A 12,584-nucleotide genomic window follows, 5' to 3' on the forward strand; every position below is an offset into this window, starting at 1 on the left:
ATTATTAATTATTATTATTTCTTAATTTTAAGGCCTGCAACACATTGTAAAACATAAAGGGAAAGTATCTAAACCTACTGTGCACCATGACTTACTTTTCTTGTATAGCACAGCACTGTAGATAGAATGTTACCTGCACCTGCAGTGTCCCTGACCTGACGGCCTTACGTTTTGTTGCCCGAGACACAGGAAGATAGTGACTATTCCAAGGTCACAAAGAGATCTGACACTGGGATTCGAACCCAGCTACTCCTTCAGGCCTCTTTGAAACTATTGTGCATCTATCCATCCACTCGGACAATACGGCAGTCGGCTTGTAGAAATTGTAAAACAAATCCTTTTATTTAAACGTCTTGTTACAAAAGAATAAGGCTGAGTCCCCTGTGGCGCTGACCGCGTGGTGCTTGATGAGATGAATGCGTGCAATTTAAATTTGGATGTCCCCGCTTACGCAGAGCGCTCGTGCGTGTGCATGGACGCTCAACCACGCTTGGCGCTTGCATAAACAAAATAAATCTGACTCTGAACCGCGTTCAGCTTGCCTGCAACGCCCCCAGCGTGCGCCTGCGAAATAGCGCGGACACCTGTCGCTCACGCTTGGAGAGTTGGTGACGTCACCACTCTCCAAGCATGAGCGCGGTCAGCGGCACAGGGGACTCAGCCTTAAAAGTATTGAGTCTGTGATCCCCTAACAGAAGAACTGTCCCACCCTAATGCATTTTGCGCAAGAAAAGGGCGCTTTGTCAAAGAAACTCAAAAGGGATAATCAGAAATTGGTGTACGTACATAAACTACAGCAATATAACGTTTTAAGAACATTTCCTATTTTTTTGTTGCTTGGCTTGGTCAAACAATGATGTATGCAATATCTATTATACTCCATACCTTTTTTTTTTTAAATAACCTGTGCTTGTCCCCCTCGCAGATCCTCTCACTGAATGCGTTTTGCCAGCTCTGGCTCGTTTCCATAGAGGTTCCGTGCACTAAACAAATGAGGGATCGAGCGAGAGCTCGTGAAACACATGGGGTTGGTGTGGTGGATTGACCGTTAAGTCTCTAGTGACATCACTTAGATGAGACAACATGATGGACGTCCGTGAGGGGAACTATAAGTACAAAAAGCATGGTACAGCCTCTATCAATGACCGTGCGGTAGAAACGTGATTAAGCGCCGGGCAACCACTTTTGCGATCTTTGAACACTTCTTTTATTTTCTTTTGAGATGTTTATAATGACTTCAGAGGTTCGATTTATATGATTTTGGAGTTGTGCGTGTGCGTGTGTCCTACATCGATTAGCACTTTGGTGCATTGTGTAGCTTGTGTACCCTCATTTAAGCTGTATTTAATTTCCACGGTATAGCACGGTGCACTGTGTATACAATAATACATTTTACTTTTCTAGAAAGAAATTGCAACGTTACATTCACCTCTACCTCCGGTTACCTCTGCTGATGTGGACATCAATAAATCCCAAATTTTTAAAGATGGCGTTTGCATTATGGGTTCTTCCATGACCGTGGTATCCACAGGTAACTAAGAAACTCTTGTTCTGCATTGTAGTCTCCACTTTTTAGCTCGGTAGTGTGTATTTTTCAGTCCCATGTCATACCTGAAACTTGTTGTACTCTCTCTTCTCTACCTTTGGAACCTCACTAATATCCATGTTCCTTCTCTCCCATCTTCAAGACTCCCTCATCTGGAAACACCTTTTTATTGAGGCATATAAAGATCTTTTTATCATAACAAAAGTATTCACTCCAGACTCTCTTGCAACTATAACCTCAATGTGCTCTTACTGTCTTTTAGTCTCCATACAGGATTACACTTTTTTTAATGTTAATATATTGTTTATTTGGTGCTGATAAAATGTACACAACGCTATAGCGAGTTCCTGCCCAGAAGATCTGACAATCTAATTTTGGTGCCTAAGGGACAGGGCGATAAAGTGACTTTCCCAAGGTCACAATGAGAGCTGAAACAGGATTTGGACCAGGTTCACCTGTTTCAAGACTGTGACATTACCACAGAGCTACTACCCAGGTTCCTTATCTCCGTTATCCTGGTCTTTGTTTTGCATACTATTTACGAAAAGCACTGCTTACATAGTCAGTGCTATATCTATCAATTTAAAGTTTCTGAAATGCATCCTGTGATATTTGCAAGGAAATGCAATGGAAAGGCATGTTTAACGTGTGTAGATTTTACATTCAATTCATACATTTTTTTTATTCTATACAGCGGGCTAAGCGTTGTATAATACCACTAATTGTATGTGCCGTTGAGCGTTTTCTGTACACATGCCTTAGGGTGTGTCTGTGCAGTTTAAGGTTCAGGGTGTTGTCATTTGCTATGTCGATTTTATCCACATGTCACACGTAGTTCAGCTTCCATTTTAACACTAATGATAATTTCAAACATATTTACATTTTGGCGTCTCTTCGAGGGATCAAATAATCTAACACGGGTGGGTAACTCGCGCAATGGCGACCAACAGGTCAGGTTTTCAGGATATCCCTGCTTCAGCAGAGGTGGCTCAGTCAACAATTAAGCCACCTGTGCTGAAGCAGGGATATCCTGACAACCTGACCTGTTGCTGGCCCTTGAGGACGGGAGTTGTCCACCCCTGATCTCACAGCATCTCTTGATGCGCAACATAAACAAGAATACATGCACACACTCAGGAATTTCAAAAACAATTATATTATATACACCACCAGCAGTTTTGGTTGGACTGAAATGAGGGTGGACATTTTTGATATATTATAATTATTTTTTCAATGAGATAAAACCTGGGACATTTTGTTTTCTGATTTATTATTGTTGCAGACTAGTAGGCACAGGGTACTTCCAATATTTTTGTGCAAAACAACAATTCTTTTTGCTTGCATCAGCATAAAATGTTTAAAAAACAAAACAAATCTTGTTAATCAGTTTCCACATATTTGACTCGGACCTCAGGACTTCATTTCATTTTATGCCACTTCACCACTAGAATTATTATTTTTTTTTTTTTTTTTTTTTTTAAACACGAAGCAAATAGAAAAAGTGAATCGAGCCCGAAGGCTTTGTTTATATCCCACTATTATAGCTGACTTGGGTAACGCTGCAGATTTCTTGGGTTCAACAAAGACTTTATACTTTAGAAAGGCAGATTTTAATAAACTGAGGACTAGTGGTGTACCGAGTAACCGGAAATTACCCAGTACCCGGCATACCCAGCACTACTTTAACTACCTGGACCCGGCACCAGGGGCGCTGGACCTGGTCCCGGGTAATTTCCTTTCTGCTCTGCTCCCTCAGGCCTCTTGGAGAACGGCAGGAGCAGAGCAGCAGACACTTACAGAAACACATACCTGCAGCCAGCGGCGGAGGGTGAGGAGGACCACATCGACATCATGGGAGCAGCAGCAGCAGACATTCTGGTGGCGGTGGCAGCAGAGGATGTCATTTTTGAGCCGGTAGGAGCAGCGGAACACTTCACATCTGACGCCGGTGGGAGCCAGGGAACAGGTGACCGGAGCAGGAGCGGCAGCCGGGGATGTTCCGCTGCTCCCACTGGCTCAACAATGATGTCTTCTGCTGCCACCACCACCAGGATGTCTGCCGCTGCTCAACCGATGCCGCAGTGGTCCTCCCCCCCTCCGCAGAGGTCTTCATCACCCTCTGCCGCTGAATGCTGGCGAGTCGAAACTGCCCGGCTGCGTACCTGGTCCCCAACCCGCAAATCCCCCCTGGTACCCGGTAATCCTCAGGACCCGGTACAACACTACTGAGGACTAATTTACAAGGAATAAAATGGGATGATTTTTTTACAGGGAAAAATGTGGAAGATAAATGGGCAGTCTTTAAAACATTGTTAGAAAAGCACACTCATCAGTGTATATTTTTTATAATTCTTGTGTAATAAATATAAAATAAATAAGTCAAAACCAATGTGGCTAAATAAACAGGTAGGGGAGGAAATGGACAAGAAGAGGAAGGCATTTAGATTCTTGAAGTCAAAAGGGACAGAGACATCGTATCAGAATTATAAGGAATGAAACAAAAGTTGCAAAAGTGCAATCAAATTAGAAAAATGGATAATGAAAAAGGATTGCAATAGAAAGTAAGGGCAACCCTAAAATTCTTTAAGTACCTTAACCCAAAAACGAGAAAATAAAACATAGGACCCTTTCAGTGTGGGATGGGCAGGCAGATTATTGGAGATAAGGAAAAAGCAGAGGTATTAAACAAATTCTTTGCCTCTGTGTTTACCAGGGAAGAATCACTTGCAATAGTAGTGCCGCAGGAGGAAGCCACAACCTCTATATTAACGAACAATTGGTTAACTGAGGAAGAAGTTCATAAGCGGCTTGATAAAATTAAAGTAAATAATGCACCTTGCCCCAATGGCATACATCCAAGAGTTCTCAAGGTGTTAAGTTCAGTAATAGTCAAGCCATTACATTTAATATTCAAGGACTCCATTTCGACAGGATCATTACCAGAAGACTAGCGTAAAGCAGATGTGTTACCTATATTTAAAAAGGGAGCTAGATCACAACCAGGGAATTACAGACCTGTAAGCCTGACATCAATAGTGAGGAAGCTACGTGAAGATTTAATACGGGATAATATTTAGGAATGCGTAATGGAAAACAAAATTATTATTAATAGTCTGCATGGATTTATGAAGGATAGATCATGCCACACTAACCGTATTAGTTTCTTTGAGGAGGTAAGTAGGAATTTAGACCAGGGTAATGCTGTTGATGTAGTCTACTTAGATTTTGCAAAGGCTTTTGATACAGTTTCACAAGAGTTAGTGTACAAAATAAAGCAAATTAGACTCGGTAAAAATATATGCACCTGGATTGAAAACTGGTTGAAGGATAGACAACAGAGAATTGTCATAAATGGAACTTTTTCAGATAGGGCTAAAGTTGTGAGTGGAGTCCCTCAGGGATCGGTACTGGGACCCTTGCTTTTTAACTCGTTTATTAATGACCTTGAGGTTCCATCTTTGTTAATGACACTAAAATGACACTAAAATAATAAAAAAGAGGCGTCTAAGAGGAGATATAACTATATACTAATATATCCGGGGACAGTACAAGGAGCTTTCAAAAGAATTATTCACCCCAAGGGCAGTACAAAGGACACAGGGTCATCCCTTAAGGTTGGAGGAAAGGAGATTTGTTCTTTACAGTAAGGGCAGTTAAAATGTGGAATTCATTACCCATGGAGACTGTGATGGCAGATACAATAGATATCTTTTTTTTTAGAAAGGAAAGGTATGCAGGGCTATAACAAATAAGTAAACATGGGAAGGATGTTGACCCAGGGAGTAATCTGATTTCCAATTCTTGGAGTCAGGAAATAATTTATTTTTCCCCTTATGATATTTCACCGGGGTTTTTTGTTTGCCGTCCCAAAATACTGTAAGTACGGATATAGGATAAATATCTCTCGTCTAAATTTAGCATAGGTTGAACTTGATGGACGTATGTCTCTTTTTCAATCTCATCTATGTAACTATGTAACTCCAACTCTTAGTACTGACAACATCATCCGTCATCCTTCGGTCAGACATAGTAAAGTAGGGACTCGTCTGGTTACCTATTCACTTAGAGGGCAAATGACCCATCATTCTGAGTCTACATGGAAAATAAATTAGAAGGGCTCTAGCAGTAGCCCAGTTGTGATGGGGTCTGGTTCATTTCCTGGTAGTCCATTGAGATGATTTAGATGATTTTGGTGGTGGTGAAAATGATCTACTGATGATGGGTATACTTAGTGATGATTAGGCTGTGAGGGCTGCATTAGCATGGGCTGATACTAGCAGTGGGCAGCATATAGGCACGTGAGAAAAGGGCCCCCTGGCATTAGACAAACACTTAGAATAATTCTCTACTCCAACACACCAACCCATTGTCCACGAACTACATCACAATAGGGCCTTTTATTGATTAATCACAAATTGGCCAAAATGCTACATGCTGCCTTTTTGCTTTGTAGAGGGCAAAGACTTTGGGGAGCTACTAAACTCATTGAGCCTTGCTGGAAAATATTCAGTGTGGCCTATTTTTCTATTAAGGCTGTTCCACACCTGTACCAAGAGATTTATACCAACACTGGAACAAATGCAACAGATCACACAATCATTTTATACTTCATTTTTTGCATCATTTTTCATACTATTTTTACTTAACTCTGGCATACATGCAAATTCTAAGACCGATTTCACAAGATTATTGGCCCCGCTAGGTTTGATATTTTTTTTTGTGCGTGTGCACATTGAATAGTTTTGCACAGAATACCATAAAACAGTTTCTCAATTACAAGATTCCTGTTCAGTTTCACTTCATTCTTCTTCGACATCACAGAACACCTAATATCCAACAACCATGTTCATTCGGAGTAGCTCACTACTTTATTAAACTTTATTAGCTCTGGTGAAGACTGATTATGGACCGGATTCTGTCTCATGGGATAACAAAGTTCATAAATAGAATAGCGGACAGACAAAATTAATTCTGTTGGACATCCCCTGAAAATTGCAGAACACAAAAGGAGGGGGGAGGGTTAAATGGTTAACAGAACTATTTTCAACAAAAAAATGTGCCCACAGAATTGTTACCTTTTTTTTTTTTTTTTTTGTCTTTTTCTTTTGAGAAATCAATAAATATGCAAAAAAAATTCTCTGGAATCAAGTGGTTTACGAAGCTAAAAATAGCACAGATCAACTCCTGAGCACCCCCATGTTCATATGAATTGAAAAAGAAACAAATAATAACAGCGAGACTGCGGTTTATAAAATGAATAGAGTTTGTACTGTTCGGCGTACAAATCCTCTGAATCCTCATACCGTTGCTCTCTTTTCAGTTTGTGTTTACGTAAACAAGCATGGAAACTGCGGTCCTCACCTCGATAAGAAGAAAGTATTACAGCTTCCAGATCACTTCGGGCCGGGCCCTGTCCATGTGGTGCTTCAGCAGGCCGTACAGGCCTGTGTCGACAGTGCCTACCAATCCAAAATAGTGTTCGGCTATCTGAAGTCCGGGCATCACGGGGGAGAAGTAATAACTGGTATGTTTATCCTTTTCTGCAGCATTTAACTCCCTCATACAATAAGGATCATTGCAATTGGAATGCACACAAAAATGTCACTGCCAAACTAAAAGATCTATATGAGAGAGTGACATCTCACATTAGGGTGTCCTCACATACATAAAATGGTGACATTCTTTATGCTATTACTATATTTTAGTTACCATCTAAGCTTTACCATTATTTTCCTCTTGCTCTTTCATGGCTTCTTTAAGGAGTTAACACCCTTGTTACAGTTGAGTCTTCTTTTTGTCTGCCCTAACCACTTCGCTGTCAGGACCCGGCACCATATTGCGAGAGAAAATGTCCTGACTTGCGAGTGCTTCGGGAGCACCATTGAGTTATTGAAATCTCCTGTGGCTTGGCGGAAGCGTAGAAATGTGGCAGCCAGCGAAGCGATCTTCCATAAAAGTTATCCTAGTTCACCGTATATACAAAGAATAAAGGGTACAAATGCTGTTGCCACCAAGGTACCAGGCCAGGTTCAAAACTGCAATTTTTTTTTTTTTAAATCAACCCAGGAGGATATAATTTTGTACATTTGCTTATTTTGAGTGAATTGAGCAAGAGGTGAATAAAATATCAACCAACCTACGAGCTACAAGATCTTGGACTCCGAATGGGGACACACACACTTTTATAGCAGCAGCAGTCCCCCATGAATTACCTGCACATGGGATTCTGGTAGCTAATCCAAGTTACTCTGAGCTCAAGAAACCACCTAGTTCCCAAGATATTTCATATTTAAATCTCCCAGATAATAATACTTGTCCAAGAGCATTATGGCCGCTGAGTTAATCCTCGTTCCGTCAGCCATCATTCTTGTTGTTGATTTTTTTAAATGCACCTGCAAATTGAAGGTAATTTATCTCTGTACCCGGGTCCTTGGTATTAGGAGGTCCTGATTTAGAAAGGGATTCATCTTTACATTAGACATTAAGGGCCATATGTACTACACATTTCTATTCCATGATAAACCTTCTGTCCCTTCCGCACACCTACTTTTTATTCCGCTTTACATGATTGGGGCAATAGGTGTGTTCCCGGGCTGGGAGTTTAAAATACACCACTTAGTAAATATGAGCTTAATTTCCAAATCAATCACCGTACTCGCCTTAGATGGACTGCCTTGCTTGAAATGCAATGGAAAATATTATTATTAAGAAAATTAAAAACTTCATATGTTCATTCTATAAAGTAAATTAGGTGTACTTTAATCTAGCTAATTCTTTTTATACTGTGTATTTCCGTAAAAGACTCCTTAAAAGACTCAAAACGCTTAGCCAAAAGGGCCATATTTGCAAAGCAGTATTAAGGTGTAAGGCACCATTTCATGCGGCTGTAAGGTGCCTTGTCTTAGCACTGCTTAGTAAATTTGAACCAAATGGGAGTGTTTTTTAAAATGAAATGTAGTGCTTTCCTAAAGACACTGTTTTACAGGTCAGTGCTTCACCACTGAGCAAAATGTATTGACATCTAATTTTTCTGCACAGCATCTTTTGACGGGGAGAAACATGCTGTTAACCTGCCACCAGTGAACAGCGCATCATTTGTATTACGCTTCTTGGAGAAGCTATGCCACAGCCTGCAGTGTGATAATCTTTTCAGCAGCCAGCCTTTCAGTCCGTACATGGGAGGTGCACACAGCCCAACAGACTACGACAGGAGCAAATCCAGTAAGAACACACTCTACCCTTTAATAACTGTATGGTCAACTGAAGCACAGGTTTTGGTGATTAAATTACTAGGCTATTTTCTAACTTCCAAATAAATGGTCTATTGCAGGGGTTCCCAACTCCTGTCCTCAAGAACCCCCAACAGTTCAGGTTCTAAGGATATCCCTGGTTGAGCTCATTGTGGCTCGATCATTTTGTTCAACCACTTGTGCTGAAGCCGGCATATCCTTAAAACCTGACCTGATGTCAATTTTTGAGGTCTGCAGTTGGGTATCACTGGCCTATATCACATAGGGTTTGAATGCCAAGACCCACTAAAAACCCACTGCATACCTCAATGCGCAGATACAGAAACATAGCTTTTTTTGTCATGCTTAGTCTTGCTTTCATTGGAAGAGATGGTAGATGGAGGTATTACAGGCATCATGTAATATAATTCCAAGATGGACTTCTTTTAGTTGTGTATGTTATTACTCCAACTTGTAAAATCAACTGTATTTTATTTGTTATTGGTAAATCAACCTTTTTTAGATAAAGTATTAAGTAAACTCTGCAATATTTGGAGCTTTGAAAAGATAGGTGCCCATAAAGAGCATGGCCAATAATAATTATATCGTCTGATCGAGCTGCCTTCTGTGGAACCTCGGCACCTGCAGGAGGTTACCAGGAGCTCCCTGACGTTTGACAAATGTGTGTGTGTGTGTGTTAAGACGACATGTTATTAAATTTGTTTTTCTATTTTAACATCATTCAAAAAGGTTATGCTGTAATATTATAAATTGCATATACTGTACTACACAAAGTGGTTTATATAACAAACTAAGGCTGAAAATCACTGTGCAAAGTACAGTGTCATGTACATGTGATGAGAGCAGCAGGCAACATGTCGTACTTCACAGGGAGAGAAACCCAACATCTGCCCTCTTCCAGTAGAAGGGGAGCCTGGGCCGGAGTTGAACCTTTGGTACGGTCCTGGAAACACTGCACAGTCTCTTCTCTGTTTTGTTTAAATGTCCATCATTTCTCAAAGTATATTAAAATGCAACAATCGTGTGTCCTATATATTTTTTTCTATATGTGCCAATAATTGTGCTATTATTGAGTACCGCTACATGTTTTACTGCCTTCTTTATAACAAACTAATTCCTGTGTTTCTCCCTTGTGAAGCAAAAGAGGAAGTGGTAGATAGGGGCAACAAGAGGTATTCACAAGATTCTCCCCCTTACACTGCCCCACTTTCTCCAAAGCTGCCCAGGACAGAAACTCATCCCACTGAAGGTACTGTTGGTTCATCCGTGTTCTATATGTGGTTGTGGGGTTATTGTTCTATAGGAATCTGTTTGCAATGGTGCTCATCTGTTCGATAGATTCTAGCGATACCTAGTGTTTGCTGTCTCAGAATTTGTAGTACTTTGTATGGAGTCACTACCTTCTATTTCATGATTTCTCCACAAACTTCTAGAGTTTTGTGTCATGTTTGCATAGTACATTAGCACATATCATATCTCTTGGGTGTTAGATCACCTCAGTTCCAGGATTTTTTCGGACCGGACATCTGAGCTTTCAGTGTCCCTTTACACGAATAATGTGCAGGAGACAGCCATTTGCAGCATAAACTATTAGGAAAAAAAGCATAGTGCAGATACATAAAGCATGGTTGGGAGCAAGCTGCAAGTAACACAGCTTTTTATTTTGGCGTTCTGCAAGAATTTTTATTTTATCAATACAAGGAAAAAGTGTTGTTAATATTCCTGTACGTGACGGGAGCCCAATTTATGGCCTGTTTAATAAACCTCTGGCATCGGCCACGTATAATTTTTTTGATTTACGTTATTTGTGGCATCATATCACAGTTGATGGGTGATTATTGTTTTTTCTTATTATTTCTTGTAAACTGAAATTGCTTTTGCTTGAATGGAGAAAAGGGCAACGAGTTGAGAAACTGTTACTATACATTTCAAAATACAAACCTTATATATGTCATATAATATTTGCTGAATTTTTTTTTTAATCACTTAAATTTTTTATTGATGTTTAGAAAGCACATAAATACACATAACATCCATTATGTTCAGTAACATCCAAATAAATCATAAAAAAGTATAAACATAAATCCACTAGGGGGGGGGGGGGGCACAGTCACACAGACAGTCTCACACACTCATACACCACACACAGTCACACACACACAGTCACACACACACAGTCACACACACACAGTCACACACACACAGTCACACACACACACACACACACACACACACACACACACACACACACACACACACACACACAGTCTCACACACACACAGTCTCACACACACAGTCTCACACACACACAGTCTCACACACACACACACACACACACACACACACACACACACACACACACAGTCTCACACACACAGTCTCACACACACAGTCTCATATACACACACACACACACAGTCTCACACACACACACACTCACACACACACTCACACTCACACTCACACACACACTCTCACACTCACACTCTCACACACACACTCTCATACACTCACACACACACTCTCACACAAACACACACTCTCTCTCACACACACGCACACACACACACACTCTCTCTCACTGTCACACACACACACTCTCATACACTCACACACACACACACACACACACTCTCATACTCACACACACACACTCTCTCTCACTCACACACACACACACTCTCATACACTCACACACACACTCTCTCTCTCTCACACTCTCTCCCTCGCTCTCTCTCTCTCACACTCTCTCTCTCTCTCTCTCTCACACTCTCTCCCTCTCTCTCTCTCTCTTTCACACTCTCTCCCTCTCTCACACACACGCTCTCTCCCTCTCTCACACACACACACACTCTCTCCCTCTCTCACACACACACACACTCTCTCCCTCTCTCACACACACACACACACTCTCTCCCTCTCTCACACACACACTCTCTCTCCTTCTCTCACACACACACTCTCTCTCCCTCTCTCACACACACACACACACACACACACACACACACACACACACACACACACACACACACACACACACACACATACTCACTCTCTCTCTCTCTCTCTCTCTCTCTCTCTCTCACACTCTCCCTCTCACACACACGCTCTCTCCCTCTCTCTCCCTCTCTCTCTCTCTCTCTCTCTCTCTCTCTCTCTCTCTCTCTCTCTCTCTCTCTCTCTCTCTCTCTCTCTCTCTCTCTCTCTCTCTCTCTCTCTCTCTCTCTCTCTCTCTCTCTCACACACACACACACACACACACACACACACACACACACACACACACACACACACACTCACTCACTCACTCACTCACTCACTCATACACACACAGTAACAAAGTAGAACACATAGGCAATACAGCATCTGATTGCTGAAAGAACATATACAAAAATAAAGCTGCATTAATGTATAACGTAGAGAGTACCCTGCTCAACATGAAGAGGGAAAATAACCAAACAGCATGGGTGGGGTGGTGCTCACAGGGAACATGAATAATTGGCAGTCTAGGATAGAAAAGAATCCCTTTAGTGTGGCACAAAGAGAAACACCCTAATTAAAACATAATCTTTATTAAGGTCAACTTAAAATATAACAGTTTGGACACCACATAACCAAAACACAAACCGGATTGCTATGTCTGACTGACAATAAACTTATATATTTTATTTTTGATACACCTGTGTCCCTGGGCAGTGCGCTGCTTTGTGCATTTCTTTGCATTTTTTGATAAGTTACAACCTAGCACTAGTGGGGCTGCCCAATAGACTTATACACAGATGAGCCG

At 41.2% G+C, this 12,584-nt stretch overlaps 1 protein-coding gene across 6 annotated transcripts in view; it reads left to right on the top strand.

Moving 5' to 3' along the window:
- SCML2 (Scm polycomb group protein like 2) overlaps window positions 1-12,584 on the top strand; it is a 136,640-nt gene that overhangs the window by 111,298 nt on the left and 12,758 nt on the right. For all 6 annotated transcript variants that reach the window (XM_075589787.1, XM_075589791.1, XM_075589788.1 and 3 more), the window contains 4 exons: window positions 1,405-1,531; window positions 6,867-7,070; window positions 8,585-8,767; window positions 9,935-10,045. In XM_075589787.1, the coding sequence (XP_075445902.1) occupies window positions 1,405-1,531; window positions 6,867-7,070; window positions 8,585-8,767; window positions 9,935-10,045 (625 nt within the window). The remainder of the gene's footprint in view (window positions 1-1,404; window positions 1,532-6,866; window positions 7,071-8,584; window positions 8,768-9,934; window positions 10,046-12,584) is intronic.

The sequence above is a fragment of the Ascaphus truei genome, chromosome 3 (genome assembly GCF_040206685.1).
Source record: "Ascaphus truei isolate aAscTru1 chromosome 3, aAscTru1.hap1, whole genome shotgun sequence".
NCBI classification, from domain to species: Eukaryota; Metazoa; Chordata; class Amphibia; order Anura; family Ascaphidae; genus Ascaphus; species Ascaphus truei.